Source organism: Citrus clementina, unplaced genomic scaffold (genome assembly GCF_000493195.1).
Source record: "Citrus clementina cultivar Clemenules unplaced genomic scaffold, Citrus_clementina_v1.0 scaffold_9, whole genome shotgun sequence".
In the NCBI taxonomy this organism is placed as follows: domain Eukaryota; kingdom Viridiplantae; phylum Streptophyta; class Magnoliopsida; order Sapindales; family Rutaceae; genus Citrus; species Citrus x clementina.
Genome location: NW_006261964.1, coordinates 1,676,473 through 1,692,637, shown reverse-complemented (window position 1 = coordinate 1,692,637; position 16,165 = coordinate 1,676,473). Strand labels below are relative to the sequence as shown.

General features: G+C 36.3%; 5 protein-coding genes across 5 annotated transcripts in view; 4 read left to right on the top strand and 1 right to left on the bottom strand.

The window, feature by feature from the left end:
* LOC18032789 (60S ribosomal protein L22-3) overlaps positions 1-663 on the top strand; it is a 1,588-nt gene extending 925 nt beyond the window's left edge. Inside the window, exons 4-5 of the mRNA XM_006419483.2 lie at positions 329-396; positions 529-663. Coding sequence (XP_006419546.2) covers positions 329-396; positions 529-663 — 203 coding nt within the window. The remainder of the gene's footprint in view (positions 1-328; positions 397-528) is intronic.
* A 1,284-nt stretch (positions 664-1,947) lies between these two features.
* Positions 1,948-2,681, top strand: LOC18032794 (phylloplanin). Its single transcript, XM_024190947.1, is given in 3 exon segments — positions 1,948-2,137; positions 2,302-2,399; positions 2,401-2,681. Coding segments are annotated over 3 exon segments (396 nt in total). The 5' UTR covers positions 1,948-1,989; the 3' UTR covers positions 2,551-2,681.
* Positions 2,682-3,354: 673 nt separating this feature from the next.
* Positions 3,355-4,085, top strand: LOC18032798 (phylloplanin). Its single transcript, XM_006419480.2, has 2 exons — positions 3,355-3,490; positions 3,766-4,085. The coding sequence occupies exons 1-2, from the start codon at positions 3,355-3,357 to the stop codon at positions 4,083-4,085; spliced, it is 456 nt and encodes a 151-aa protein (XP_006419543.2).
* A 1,498-nt stretch (positions 4,086-5,583) lies between these two features.
* LOC18032801 (late embryogenesis abundant protein Lea5) lies at positions 5,584-7,215 on the top strand. The gene is made up of 2 exons (XM_006419478.2): positions 5,584-5,840; positions 6,645-7,215. Exons 1-2 carry the CDS (start codon positions 5,767-5,769, stop codon positions 6,862-6,864), a joined length of 294 nt encoding a protein of 97 aa, XP_006419541.1. The 5' UTR covers positions 5,584-5,766; the 3' UTR covers positions 6,865-7,215.
* Positions 7,216-13,914: 6,699 nt separating this feature from the next.
* Positions 13,915-15,875, bottom strand: LOC18032833 (sericin 1). The gene has a single exon (XM_006419475.2). It carries the CDS (start codon positions 15,557-15,559, stop codon positions 14,240-14,242), a length of 1,320 nt encoding a protein of 439 aa, XP_006419538.1. The 5' UTR covers positions 15,560-15,875; the 3' UTR covers positions 13,915-14,239.
* Between the last annotated feature and the right edge of the window lie 290 nt (positions 15,876-16,165).

Below are 16,165 nucleotides of genomic sequence, written 5' to 3'. Positions count from 1 at the left end.
ATAGAAACCATGTGGTGGGATTTTCATCATCTTTATTTTTATTAGGTTCTCCCTTTTTTGTACCTTCTGCAAGTTGACTATATGAAATTTTTGCGTCTTGAATGCCTTTGTTTTACTTTTGCCTTATTACAATGTTAAGTTGGATATTGAACTTCATTTATTAGTTAGTCTTTATCCATGGAAGGAGGATGTTGTCATTTAATATGTTGTTCATTTGTGGTTTGGGTTGATTATATAATGCTGTAACAGCTCGAGTTGAATAAGCCAAAAACCTTAGGATTAGTAGCAGGCTGTTTATTCTGTTGTGCGGTTTACTGTATGTTGTTAGGATATGACTTGGTTGTTGCAGTTGCTACTTGCAGATCAACATTGTTAGTTTGGTTCTGCACTTTCTTTGTAGTCATCTTTTTAGGGACTTCAACCATCCTTGCTCATCACAACTGTAGCCTTATTTTCTCTTAGCCATGATTCTATCCCTCCTTTCATAACGACTTTCTAACTTTCAGTCTAAGTTGATCATGATTTTAGCATACCATGGCTGATTTACTCTCAATTGCCATACTGTTGATTGTGGTGAAGCCAAACTGGAAGCATCTCAACTCACCAATTCGCACTGTGTACCAACCTCTTTTTGTATATACACCATCGCTTTTCAGTGCCTAACATCCTGAATTATTTTGCTGATAAATATAGAACCGCTCGTGCAGATAGGTTTGAAGCCATGTATTGCCCGTTTCATGCCAAATTTATTGCTTTATCACGACTAAGGACAGTATTACTCATGTTGGACTTGGTTCATTTGATTCGCGCACTTGCCAATTTCGCTTGTCCAGAAGAATGTAGCTCATGACAAAACCAGAATAAATTTGGCGTGGGGAATTAGTTTTTGTTGTCAGTGAATTACCACATCTTCCCTGATTTATCACGACTACTTGCTGAAACCTAAAAAGACGAGCTGGGTAAACTCTTGACAGAAGAGTCGGGAAATGCGATCTCCCTATTTTGTGTGCGAATTCACCCCAAGTCTCTTGTACAATATCCAAAGATTCGAATCAACTAGCATGTAGCATCTACATTTTTGGGTCATAAAGATCCGAAGTTTTTTAGCATATGGACTAATTAATTTTAATGTATACTTTCGTTCTACTGCTGAAAGTGGTCAATTGTATATCAACCTCTTAGGCAGCTATACATAATGGCGCTTTGTGCATATCACATCCTTAAATGCCCGGAAGCTGAAGCCAGTTTCTGTAGCAAGTGGAAGGAGTCGTTGATAAAAAGGCTTGCAAATGGTCTCTAGCTATGGACCATACTAATGATAAGACTATGTCAAACACGGAAGATCAAAGTCTTTTTGAAATAAAACCAAATTTCATATAGGTACAAAAATGGCACCGCATGGGGGAGTTCACACAGCCAGTATAGGGCAAAATAACTTTTCATATAGATCAAAGGTTCCATCATAATCTGAGTTTTGCCCGAGTAAAATTCACATGGCTGATTGTTTAATGGTTTATAGATAAAAATACAAGAGAGTAGTTTACTTTTAACCATATATTATCACTAATAGATAATATTATCACTCGATATTTAAAAATCCAAGAAAGCTCAGATCACGGGAGAATCATAATTCTTATAAGATTGAATTATAAGGATGAATTATAAGGCTCTCAGTTAGTTCAGCCTTGTAGGTTAACCCCCACAAAGCTGGCACGCATGCAAGGTCACTGGTCAGATCTAGCTTCATGACAAAATCAGACCTTCATATCAATAACTCAACTCTCAAGACGAGAAGATTATTGTTTTTCTAAATTTAGTAAGCCATCTAATGAGTGGAGTCTGTCCAAACAAGCCTTATTAATCTGCTGCAACTTGCCTTCCCCATCTGCTATAAATAGGTTACCTCTGCAGCAAGTCTGTTCACAAATTAGACATACACTGGTCTTTGAGCTCACCGTGGCCTTGAAATCATTTCTCTTTGTTTCCATCATGCTTGCTACAGTGACGGCTCCCATAGCTGAAGCCCAATTTGGGCTAATAGGTGGCATTCTTGGTCTAATCCGTATTCAAGGGACTGTTTTTTGCACTGCCAATGGCAACATGGGCGTCAATGGCACAGCAACCCCGGCTTTTCCCAGTAAGTTGATGCCCAAAATTCATAAATGTTTTGTTTCGGTCGCTGTTTAATTTTTAAAATACAGAAAGAAAGCTAAATTCACTAAAAGATAAACAAAATTCAAACATATCCTGGTTCCTTTAGTATTTATATTGCTAATAACACAATGACGTTTTCACTTTCAGATGCTTTGGTGCAATTGCAGTGGAATGGAAAAGTTGTTTCGAGTGCAACAACTAATGCATCAGAAATATTTTCAATAGTGCTTGATCCTCTACAATTATGTGCTCTCTTCACTGCTGACCAACTGCAGCTTAGTGGTCAACACGCCGCTCGCCAGCTGCAATGCTAAGCCGCCGGCTGCGGGTGGTTTGGTTTCATCTTTACAGTTCAATGCTAACACCATTCCCGCAGGATTCCAATTCATCCCATGAACTTCGATGAAGCTTTAGAAGAATAAAGCCACTGCTCTTTTATATTATAAATAAGGTCCACCATATGACCTATAATTATTACGTACATAGTACTTTGATTTCCCAACTAGTTGTTGCCATTGTGCTGTAATAACTTTCTTATAGCATATAATTATAGCATATAAATAAGGGGTTTGTCAAAATTCTAAATCAGTATAATTATAGCATATGTATAGTTCAAGATTCTAACGACCGTAACTCAAATGAAAGCAAGAACTACGAGATCTACCCACTTAGAAAATTCGAACCCATTCGTTCATAATAGGGCAACAGTGTGCAGCGACTTGCATTACTTTCTCTAGCTGTCGAAGGTTTTGACTTTTTGTCTTGATGAAGTCTCTTGTTTCAATGAGTTTGAGCTTATAATTGTGTGTAACTGAAATTTAATTATATATTACATTTTTCAATTCAATACACACCAATCACAGCCTTATACGGTGCTCAACTCAAGAGTGTGTTTGGGAAGTCCCAAACATCCACCAAAAGCAGTTTCATGAAAGCAGATGACTCGGACCACATTAACCGGATGACACGAGTTTGCCTTTGCTGGCTAAGCCTCTTAATATATTTTAAAATGGCGTTTAGTAGGCCACTGATCATAGGTCACGCAGATGGCGCACACACGGCACACCAACGCAAGCATTTGTCACCTCTTAATATCTTCCTCACAATTTTATATTAAATTTGCCCATCACTATCGATCAATCGTATGTTGAAGCCGTGGGTTTGAAATCACTTGTCTATGCTGTCATCTTGGTAGCTGCAATGGCAACACTTACGGCTGATGCACAAGGTGGGGTTATAGGCACCCTTCTTGGCTTAATCCATATTGAAGGCACTCTGTATTGCACTGTCAATGGAAACATTGGTGACCTGGGACAAGCAACCCCTGTTTTTCCAAGTACGTTAGAGCAAGCAGCAATTCCTAAGCATCATTTACTTACCCCTTTCATTCATGTAAATTTTACTTTGGCTCCCTTGATTTTATATTTTTCTATTACGACCCTCTTAGTTTTGTTGTTTCGATATTATTTCCCCCGCCTAAGCAAAATAGTTATAGGTTCTGCTCTGCCACTTATCCTCCTTAGTATTGGTACTACCAAAATGATGTTTGCAATTGCAACAAAAGAAATCAATTTATTATGAAAATGCTACAAATATTTCATTCTTTTTCAGATGCAAAGGTGCAATTGCAGTGCGGTGGAAATGTTAATTCAACTGCAGTAACAAGTGAGTCAGGGTCATTTTCAATAGTGCTGGATCCTGTGCAAATTGTGGTCTCTTCACTACTCAACGACTGCTGCTTAGTCCTCAAAACCCCGCTGGCCACCCGCAACAGCAACCCGCCATCGGCCGGTGATTTGTTCTCCCCTTTAACCATCGTCGGAAACACTTTTCTTGGCATCCTGCTGAAACCTGTAGGATTCCAATCCATGCCCCAGTCCTTAACTAATCATGTATCAGATAAACTGATAAAGCATTATAAGAAGTATTAAACAACACCCCCCCCCCCCCCCCACAAAAAAAAAAATGCCACTGCGAGCTCTTTTGTTATTTGATGAATAATAACAAATATTTAGTTTAAGCTGGTGTTTCCCATTTGTATTGAACAACTAGGCATATTCATCAATTCAACGGGAATATAAGACTGAATTGAAGCTTCCGAATTAGTGTTTACACACTCGGATCGCATTAACGCAATGGTAATTGGTAAAGAAGTACTGCTTGGTTGATGATGACGATGATGATGATAATGGCCGACTTCATATGTGGGCATCCATGAACCAAGAGACACGTAGAGGTTACGACTTACGATGGTTGCCAATTGTTAAGCCTCATAATTAAGAGAGACGTTTAGTGCAAGAAAGTAGAAACTTTTTTGAAGTTCCAAGGGAGGCCGCCCACTGATCATGGCCCTTGCGGGCCATTATGAATCATCATTGCGTCGAGATTAACACCCGTCATCGCGATTCAAGACCGCCCCATACAAAATATATATATGTTCATCAAAAGCTTCATGCAAACGTGGACGGTTGTTATTTCATACGCTTCGGTCTACCGACGAGCCACAAACTTTAGTTCCGGCGGCAACAATTCTCTTACGACTCTCTGTGTCTCTCCATATATTTGATAAAATAGAGCACTTATATTTAAATATTAAGAAGATACTATTAAAATAAAATTAGAGTTACTATTTAAACTACAGTAATTTTTTGTGGTCATTGGTTAAAGAATTTATTAATTTGTATAACAATATAATTAATGTCTATATAAAAATTGTGCTCAATAATTCAATTGTAATTTAATTATCAAATACTCATAAATTATTGAGAATAACTCTAAATTAACCGCATCCTTTTATATGATAGCTTATACTATATTCAATGTGGTGTGTGCGTCTTCACTTTTCACTATTAAAATAATTCTTAAAATAGAGGGAAATCAGAATTTATTCAACATTTAATCTTTTTTTTTTTTAAACAATCATTAATATTTCTCGAAATTTTCTTCCTTTCAAAGGAATATTCAACACCAACTCAACCCTTCCAATAATTTTAAAAAAATAAAGAAATAAACTGTTTGAGGAAATATTTTAGAATAAAACGAACGTATCAAATTAATCGCATGAATACTTCTCAAAACAGTTACGTTATATATTTATTTTGCATAAAAGATAACAAGAGAAAGAATTTTGAAATTAGGAAAAGATATTTTCGGGTTAAGTTTGATTTTTCTTTGTCTATGACCCGAACCCGATAATCAGACCAAAGAGATAAGTTTCAAGATGATTATTAAATAACGACATTAGTGGCCCTGAAAATTATCTTGGATCAGATATCAGTACTATAATAATAATAACATTGTGTCAGGATTCGATGAATCATCAACTCCTAAGAAGACGTGTCAGATTACTCAGACAAGATCTTTTGTCTTCTGAAAGAACGGCCCAACCCAAATCCAACAAGTCGCCTCCTCACAGTTTCTCCTTTCTCTTTATAAATAACAGAAAACCCTAAAGCCTTCTTCCTCACAAGCACAGCACAAAGAGAGCGAGCCGCTAGCTTTTGCCTATAGCTACTGCAGGAGCAGAATCTTTCTTCTTCTGTAGTAGCACTGTACAGAAACATCCCAGCTAGCTATCTTCATATCTATTAAGTTCTATAAGTAAATAAAACAATGGCCCGCTCTCTCTTCAAAGCTAAGCTTCTTCTTGCTCCTGTTGCTGATGGCATCTCGCTCTCCATTAGCAGGTCTGTTTACAGAACTCTTTTTTTTCTCTCTCTCTCTCTCTTTGGGTCTTCTTTGAAATGATAATTTTATCTTGTTTCTTGTTCTACGTTGTGTCGCTTGATCTCATCATCATTGAATCCTTAGCTGTTTATATTTGTTTCTTGATCAATCTAAACATTTCTAGTGACATTTTAGAAGAGATCAAGTCATCTCCCAAATGTTTTTCTTTTTTTTTTTTTCCTTCTTAACTTAACAAACAAACGAATTCGAAAAAAAAAAAACAAACGTAGCCTTTCTGTAAACTCGCCATGTGATTTTGATCGACTTTCGTATGTGAAAAATAAATTTTTTTAAAATGATCGGATTCATCGAGGGTTAGAACATAAAAATCATGAATACGAGGGGCCAAAAAGTAAACTAACATTGGGACGGTCTTAATTGGGCTAAATATTATTTTGCACCCTTATCTTTCCTTAATATTATACAGGACCTTGTATATTTGTTCCTCCGCAAATACTTTGGAAAGGCGAAATCGCTTAATTTTGTTTTAAACGCATTCTTGAGACGCATTAATTCAATAACCTAAAGCATTTGCAGATTGATTATTAGCGCTTTTAGTAACACCTCGGTTTGCACAAGCTAGCTAGATCATATGATTCTGTTTCACCATGTGAATTATAAAAACTCTTTAAAGTAATCTTTTTCTTTGTTATATAATTCTCATTTCTTTCACTTATGATTAATGATTTCTTTCTTTCTTTCTTTCTTTCTTTCTTTCTTTTTTTCTTTTAATAAGAATAATTAATAATTTCTTAAATGGACAGGAGAGGATATGCTGCAGCAGCACCCTTGGGGACCATATCTCGGACTGGTATCATGGAGAAAAATGATTTGAGGCCTGCGGTGAGAGAGGATTCTGGGGCCTCTTCTGCCTGGGCCCCAGATCCCATCACTGGGTACTACAGGCCGGAGAATCGGGCGGTCGAGATTGATCCAGCAGAGCTTCGAGAGATGCTGTTGAACCACAAAGTCAGGGCACACTAGGGAGTGGCCGCGCATGGCAGATCCTTTGCTGTTAGCGGTGCTTTAACTTTTTAAGTGATGTTGTTACAGTAGCAATTTTGACTCACTCTAAGTCTTTGCTGTTGTATTGATATCAACTGTTATTGACAACTTTTAATAGTGCATTTCCATGATTTTGTCTATTAACTTGTCAATAAAAGTAAAGAATTCCTGTATTGCAAAATTACTTTTATATATATATATAGAGAGAGAGGGGTTACGCGGTCTGGGATCCCAGACTGTAATTAAAGTCCAGGATTGGGACCATGTGTAGCAGATTAATAAATAAATAAATAAATCCAACGGCCTCAGTCCGGATACTAGTTTGGATAATTATCCCATATATACACACACATACATATAACACTGCAAAGGTGGTAGAATCAATCAAACATGATTAAGAATCAAACAAAGTATATGTCTTAATAGTGCATAGCACGTAGTATCTTTGATTAGTTACTAATGTAAAGTGTTTCAAGATGTTATCAAAAACAAATTTGCTTTAGCGTTTTAATTTTGGCACCAAATGGCCATAGGCATTGCACATCTTAGTGATACTCATATAGGCTAGTGTTTGAAAAAAGTACCCGCTGAGGCAAGCTTTTTACACTCTTCATGTTCTGTGAAAATCTCACTCTTTGATGAATATCAGCTTGAATTGTATCTGGTTTTCTGTTTCAGATAGTTGAGTTTTTCGCAAATGTTTTGTTCATGTAATTTCTCTTGATTCATTTCAATTTACAACCTTTACAGTATATACACAAAGATTACTTGCTGCTCTATTCATTTCAATTTTTTCTTTTATTTTTCCTAATTTTGATTCGTATATCCGGTCAGATCCTATACTTTTCAACTTGTCTTAACACCAACAAACATGCGTATGCATGTGCAAGAAAAAATTCAGCAAATTTTGTTTTGCAAAATCATTAGAAAATTAAACTCATTTCTTATTTATGCATAGAGATCCAAAGCGCACAACAGATTCATCATCACAAAATCCCAGCAAATCACAACAAAGGAGAATACATTTGTACTAATTAATTAATTCTAGCTAATCTAAAAAGGACAACAACTTGCAGGTAAAACATAAGTAAAATTTCAAAAGACTAAAACTTAATTAAGAACAGGAAATTAAAGGTAAATACAGTAATTGACCGTTTTATATTTTTATTATGTTCAAGTATTACGGGAAAAAAAAAAAAACAAATTGTTCAAGTGGATTCCCTCCCAATATTTTAGCCAATTTCTAAGGTTTAAGCCTATATCTACTTGTACAAATTATTTTTGTACAAGTCGATTTAATATAACATGATTCATAGAATAAGAACATTAGACGATCTATAAACTTTATTTTGTTTTCATTCAATCTATAATAATATTATGTCACATTGATTTGTATTATACAAAAATTTGTATGGTATCATTAACTTTATCACCAACAATCAGACGCGAATGGAAGAGAGGAGAGTAGAGAAACGAGAGCAAACCATGGCGGCCAACGACAATCTTTGGTCAGACCTTCATGGCGATCTTCTAGTGGAAATTGCAAGGTGGGTAAAGTGGTACGAGGATTTTGTTTCCTTTGGTGGGGTCTGCACGTCATGGAGATTCGCTGCAGTTTCGGAGAATTTCATGTACAAATCAAGTCAAGTTCCATGGCTCGTGTTTCCACCCGCACCAGCGAAAGAGGATGATCAAGATCAAGATCAAGAACATATCAAAGATCAATCTATTTTCTTCAGTCTGACCCAAGGTATGATTCGACGTGTAACATTGCCAGATTTTGACTCTGCGAGGTACTTACCCTCACGGGGGGGCTGGCTTATTAAGCTTGCCCCAGATTTGAGTTTGAGTTATGTTCCATCCTTTCTCACGTGTTCAGCTCCAACTCCCACACATGGACACAATCCCGGATTGGGATGTTGAAAACACGACTACGTTTGCTTTTTGTATATCCAAATGTGCTGTTTCAGATTCGCAGCAAGTTGTTATTATTTACGGTGGCACTGCAAAATTAGCCCGGGCCAAGCCTGGTGATGAAGCTTGGACAAAAGTAAACAACACAGAGCATTCCAGTTTTGGGGATGTTATTTGTAACAGAGACCAGTATTATGCTATCAATGGTGACACTGAAATATTCGCCATCGATGGTGATGTTGCACGCTCAGCCTCTGCTCCATTACCCGATGGATTGCGTCGGCAAAAACAGGAATGCTTGTATTTGGTCGGTTCGGAAGATTCGGATAGAAAATTATGGGTGGTTTCACGTGAAGGCGTGGACTTACGACCTGTTCATCCAGGCAATGAAGACGTCTTACATTATGGAACATATGGATTTCAAGTTTTTGAAGTCTACTTAGGTACCAAAAGATGGAAGGAGATCAAGAATCTGGCTAATAGATCTATCTTTTTGGGTCATAATTCTTCTCTATCCCTAGATGTATCGAGCAAACCTCGTTGTAAAACCAACTGCATATATTTTACGGATGATTATGGCGAGGGTTACTGGTACATGCACGAGGAGGAACACACTGAATTTGGAGGTAAAGATATGGGAATTTATAACTTACAAGATGGAACCGTTGAGCCACTATATAAAGGACAATACTCCTACCATCCTATAAATTTTGCCAAGACGAGTGAAGTTTTGGCTGTTGTTAAGCTGCAAGAGCGGTTGATCTCGGCTTGTCTTCTTTGATTGTGAAGAAGCTTCTTTTTAATATGCTTATGTCACTGTGCATTTCATAATCACTATCAAGCACTCAAACTAATGAAGTCTTGTCTTTATAACTACTCGTATAAATCTACAATTCAAACCAAATTACAAAAGTGATGCAACTTTATTACCTTGCCTTTTTGCAATCTCTTGGTGAATTATGTTAACGTCAGTCGTCAATTTGTGATACGCAATAGTTTTTTTAACCTTAATCGGCAATCTGATTGCATTTTTAGTGACAAAACAGGGAAAACTAAATCTAAAACATCCTTGAGTTTGATGACCGCTGCAAATAAGGAGGTTAACTTAACGTTTGTGTAAACAATTGATCTTATTTCTTGGAATTTTAAGACCTGCAGATGTAAACAATACATCGAGGATTCAGCAGACTAGTCTTATTCTTGTTGAGGTCCATAACCATAAATACCACTAAGAGGCAGAATCAATTAACCAAATGGTAACGCAAAAATCATCAATAAACCAAATGGTAAGGCAAAAATCTTATTCAAATAAATACCACTAAGAGGCATCAATAAACCTGAAGAAACAGAGGAATATGCCAATTTTGTATGCCAATTTTGTAAACTAGTGCCCGGTGACAGTAATGGGTTGTATGTCGATATTACAGGTTTTCGGATCTAACCTCATTGAAATCACATGTGGTGATTTCTTCACGGACAATCACAAAGAACCTTTTCTCTGAAATTCGATATCCAAAATCAAGCTTCATTCTTATTTCTCCAGCTTGCTTGAACTAAAATCATTACAACTTAAAATTAAATATCAGAAATCAAAGTCTAGTGATTGGAGGACCAAAAACTTCACGGCAACTCTTTCAATAATCTCATTCAGAAATAAAATTTAATACGTTAAAAAAATATATGGGTAGTTTGAACAGTAAAGAAAGATCATGTTCCAACTGGGCATATGCACGGTGCCGTTATTTTGGCCTAGGAGATTGAGATTTTAGGGCGATAGCATGTGTCCCAATTCGAATTGATCGACATACAGTAATGTTGTTGAAGATTCCAAGAGTGACTGCAAATGGGATTGGCGGTTAGAAATAAATAAATAAATTTAATTGAGAAGTGAGAGGTTGATAAGATAAAATGAAGTGGGTGAAAAACCATTACTCCATTGTCAAGGGTCCAATGTTTTGACTAGTGCTAGAGGGTCGCACAACCATTACTCGAGGTCTACTAACAGGAAGATAACACAAGAATTTCCTAAATGTTGCTTGTGATCACCCCCAGTCAAAACTAGGGCACCTAAACATTGGTCAAAGCAAGATAGGTCTTGTCAAGTAGGCCCAATTCTAGATCTTGGTGTAGGCTCGGCCTAGGCCCGATCTAAGCTCGCTTCAATGTTAGCCATGTCCATAGACATGAAGGTATATAGTTACAAACAACATCAACAATAATAATTTGTACTAAGAAAAATGTTGATCAATTTGTGGCTTGTGAAATTTTGTGAATCAAATCGACAAAAGATCAGGAAAGAAAAAAAAGAAAACGTTCCTTTCAAAGTTGTTAAGATAATGCAAGCATGTGAGGATGGGACCCATGTTTATGTCGCAAATCAAGAATCCAAAAAACGATAATGATGTTGATTATAACATACAATACAACATACACAAAGGTCTAATTTGTTCAACAACCCATTAAAGATAAGCTTAACGTCATATCAAATTCCCCACTCCATGAAACTAGAGGACGCCCATTTTCCTCCTCGAAGGAAAAACAAACACATAAATAATAGCCTCATTCAAAAAATAAATAAATAAATAAATAATAGCCGCCTTTATTAGTTTTAATATACATATATTCTTACCTTTTCCAAAACATACGGCCATCATTAATGCATAAACTACCCCATAATCACGAAGTTTCTAAGTGTACATCGTATGTAAAATTAATAGTCCTATTTGAAATGTTGATATGTTATCACCAAGTTGCATATTAAGAGGAAACTAATGTGTTACTCATTTTATTCTGCCAAATGTCGACAATTTTAGTCAATAATCAACCGAATTCACTGTTTAGGTCAATCTAATTTAGTATACGTTGAAAAATTCGCCTCAAGATTTTGGTTTCAATTTTATAGATAAAATAAATGAACAAATTCTACAACTAATCGAAATTCACTTGCCCATTTGATATTTATTCCTTTTTAATAACATATATCAAAGCGATCGGCCGACAAGTGTGTCGCGTGTATTTATTAAAATTTTCACAATATTACCATTAAATTGACTTTTATTTATGAAATTAGTTGACCATATCGTAAGTTGTTGTCAATAGTTGCTTCAATAGTAGTAGGTAGTCGAGTCCGTCCAAACGTAACAGGGAAAGTTCAGTGCATGGCCATAAATTTTTCGGCCCTTTGTGTCCCTACGGCGTCGTCCTACATAGCTTCATTTTATTGGCCCTAAGAAGTAAGATCAAGAGTTCAATCGTTTTTGTTTTTGTTTTTGTTTTTGGTTTTGTGTGTGTGTGTGTGTGTTTTTTTTTTTTTTTGTTAAGTAATAATAAGCGTTCAACGGTCCAAGCTTTAATTTATGTGTTTCTTCCCATTTTCTTTGAGTAAATTGCGAAAATAGCACAAATTAAGATCAATGTACAAACACAACCCACTTAGCATTTTTTAAAAGCAAAAGCTAATAGGTTTCATTAAGTGAGCTAAATTACTAAATTAAAAAAAAAAAAGGAAAAAAAAATAAGTTTGAAAATTAGGTGACAAAAGAAAAAGACTTTTTGGTTCAAAAAGGCATAAAGGAGGAGGAGCTTTGCCCCTTCCCAATATCTGAATTCTGAGAATCAAAAGCAAGTATGTAACATCTTCATGACAAAAGGAAAATGAAAATCTAAAGGGCATTGTGGATTAAAAAAGTGCAGCTTCCAGAATGGGTCCACGTATTAATTGTCTGTGCCCAAATTGCCAATGTAACAGTGTGAAGCAGCCTTTTCCCTTGTCTCTTTGCCCTTCGTGTACTTCGCTCTTTTCTCTTGCGTCCCTTTCATTATTTTCTCACATCTTTAACTTGTGTTTTCTTTCTTTCTTTTTTTTTTTATTTTGTTTCTGAAAAATGAATAATTTTTAATGCGAAATTATCATATATATATATATATATTGTGTTGCTAAAAGAATTCAATTAATATTATAGTTCACAACTCATGATGAAGGGGCAGAGCTCAGGATCATATTCATAAATGCTGCAAAATTCTGAATCCTTCACATTCATAAATTGTTGATTACTTACATCCTAATGAAGAAATAATTTATAATCTAAGTAGACCCGTAATCAAACTGTTAGTGATGATTATTCGTTGCACACTCAAATTTTGACTAACAGCTCGAACATTGAATTAGAAAGAAATAAAGTAAACTGAATCTTTGCTTCACATAAACACCCACAAATTGGAAGGCAGAAGTTCGAATTCTCACAAATATATTATGGGGATATTTTTTTTCTTAATTAAAATTAAGTGAAGGTAGTTTATTTTCTTACTCAAGAGTGGAGAGTAGACATCCCTTGAATATTTGTGAGGATTAAAATCTGGGCAGAATTTCATTAGTATTAATATAAATTAGTCCCAATAATAGTCTGATTTATAAATATTAGTTATAATTTTATGTAATATAAGTTATAATTTAAACATTATTCTCCTGTAACAATAAAAAAAAAACCCACAGATTGGTACAGCTTCCATTTACAAGGAACCTGCTCTTAGTACAGTTAATTAAATAATATTTGTATCTATATTTTACAGCGGGGGGCCGGGGTCTTTACACTGGCAAATCATTTATAGCTCACGCATGATTACGGCTGTGTTTCCAAATGTAGTCATCCTTCCGTACATCATCTTTCGTGTGTCATAAATTAGGGTTTGGAAAAATCAGGGCTGTGATGGGTAGCTTGAGATAATTCGATCACTCTCAGGACTTAAGACCATGTTTGCATTGGCAAAGAATACCCTTTTTTTTTCTTTCAAATTTCAATACTATAGTGCTCTAGATGTCAAAATGTCAAATAGTCTAGGTGTTCTTAGCTGCACCAAACATGTAATCACGCAATTTTTTTTTCCACTTAAAATTTTGATTCATATCAGAACAAAATTTGGATGAGTCTACATGGTCATAGCATAGGCCTTCCAACATGCCTATCACCAACGAACATGTGTAAGCATGTGCCGAGAAAAATTCAGCAACTTTGTTCTACAAAATTATTAGAAAATTAGACCAAATCTCTTGTATACGCACAAAGTCCCGAGATGCAGCTTACAAATAATAATAAGAAACACTAGAAATGAAATGTAATATCAAATTAAAGAAAACACATAACAGATTCATAGTCACGAAACCCCGGCAAATCACACAACAAAACAGAATACATACTAACTAATTAATACTAGTCAACATTTCTTCTCCTCAATGCATATGCTTACTAGCCAGCCGATCTAGAAAAGATAACGAACAATTTGCACATAAAACAAAAGTACAATTACAAAGATTAAAAAGAAGTGTAACAGTAGCAGCGGCAGCAGCACTAGAAGGAACTTAATTAAGAACAAGGGATTAAAGATGGAAAACAGAGAAATCGTATACCCAAAGAACCCCAAATTTTAATTAAATGATGAATCTTTAGCCTCTCACAGCTAACAATGAAGGAATCGCAGCCAAATTTGGAGTGGTGTTTTTATTAGCAGATTCTCTGATGACGTGGTCTCTTTTTTTGCTGCCATCTTTTGAAGAGGGCTTGCTGCCGAAAGCTCTCATCGGACTAGCAAAAGCCCAGCCCCAGCTCCTACTCCTTCCATGAGCAAGTGATGATGATGATTTTCCATTGACATTATCTTGATGATCAGTAGACGATGAAGAAACCCAATAAGACGATGAAGATGATGAAGAGGAAGATGAGGTCATTATGAACCCACCAAAAATGCCACCACATTTGACTCTTTCTTTCATGTGATGATGGTGATGAGAAGATGAAGCAGCATTGTGCACTTTTGGCTTGCCTTCTCTTTGAGACTCAACTCTTCTGAGGGTGCAATCACCAAACCCAGTTGAGATTCTCTCAAAGAAGTCACCTGAAAAGCTCCTGCTCCCACAGCCAACAGATCTGGATCTTGAAACTTTCCTCTCAAAAGATGAAGCAGTTGCTTGAGAAGCACTGTTGGGACTTCCGTCTTCATCATCATCATCATCATCTTCCTCTATCACAATATTGGTAGCACTCTTTTTAGACAATGAAGATCTCAAATGAGAAGACCCCCCATTCGGTGTTGCTAAAGTTGTGATCTTGTGATCAACTTTATTCTTCGATGATGATGAAGAGTGATAGAGAAAAGACCAAAACCCTCTTTTTCTTGGGCTAAAATCTTCATTATTAGTATCATCAAGAAAATGCCCATGGCCCCTTCTAGGAGTTGTAGTAGACTTGCTTCTCTTGAAAACAATATCAGCCGCACGATCTGATGTTGCTGATGGTCCAACCATTATCTTTTTCTTCTTCTTGGCCAAAAGAAAAGGAATCCTGGCCCGCCTCGTTGTGTAATAAAATTGATCATTGGCAATGCCATTACTAACATTTCTACTTCTCGTAGTACTACTACTAGTCGAAGTAGGACGAGCTGAAAGAGAAAGCGAAAGAGAAGCAGCAGCAGCACTGCCGGTAACAAGGCCACCGCCATTGCCGGAAGCAACACCAGCACCACCAATATTGTCAGATCTGAAGGAAGGGGGAGACGAAGAAGAAGAAGAGGAGCCGCGAATGGGTAAAGGGAAAGAAGAGGAAACTAACTTGCCGAGCTTTTCTTGAAGGCAAAAAGCACAGATCCCACCTGGGTTATTTCTATACGGATGGTTACTGCACTGCATGCCATCCCCCATATCATCAACCGCAGCACCTGCTGCAGCAGCGCCTTGATCATGATTAACACCAACAACTCTTGCTTCCATTGAAGATAGGGCTTGCTATATGAATCTTATTGCTAATATTTTCTCATCAATTAACACTACTAATGCTCAGTAACAGTTGCTAGCGCTTTTCTTGCTAGTTGTTGATTTGTGTGTGAGCGTGTGAGAAGGAGTGATGGGGAAAGAGAGAGAGTGGTGGGGATGAAGCAGCAAACAAAAGAAGGGTTGGGGAACAGATGGTCAGACTCAGAGAGTGCAATTGAGTGTCAAAAAAAAAAAAAAAAAAAACAATTGCATTGAAGTTGTGAAGTAATGGGAGTATGTGGACTGGACTACTGATTCATTGAAGAAGGAGAGAGAGTCCCCATAAGCACGTGGAACACTGACTTCTCCTACATTTTTATAACTGTCAATAACATGTGGCTCCCTGATATTGTACAATTTCTCAACTAAAGGATTGGTTTATACATTCAAATCAATTAAGTGTATATTCACTATTCAGTATAATTTATGTAATGATAAAAATGTTTTCTTTAATTCTACTGACACTTTTGAGTAAAATTTATAGAGATTAAATAACTTTTTTTTTGTTAGCAAAAACTTGAGTTTCAGACTTTTAAGATTAGAAATAATAAATTTTTTTAAAAG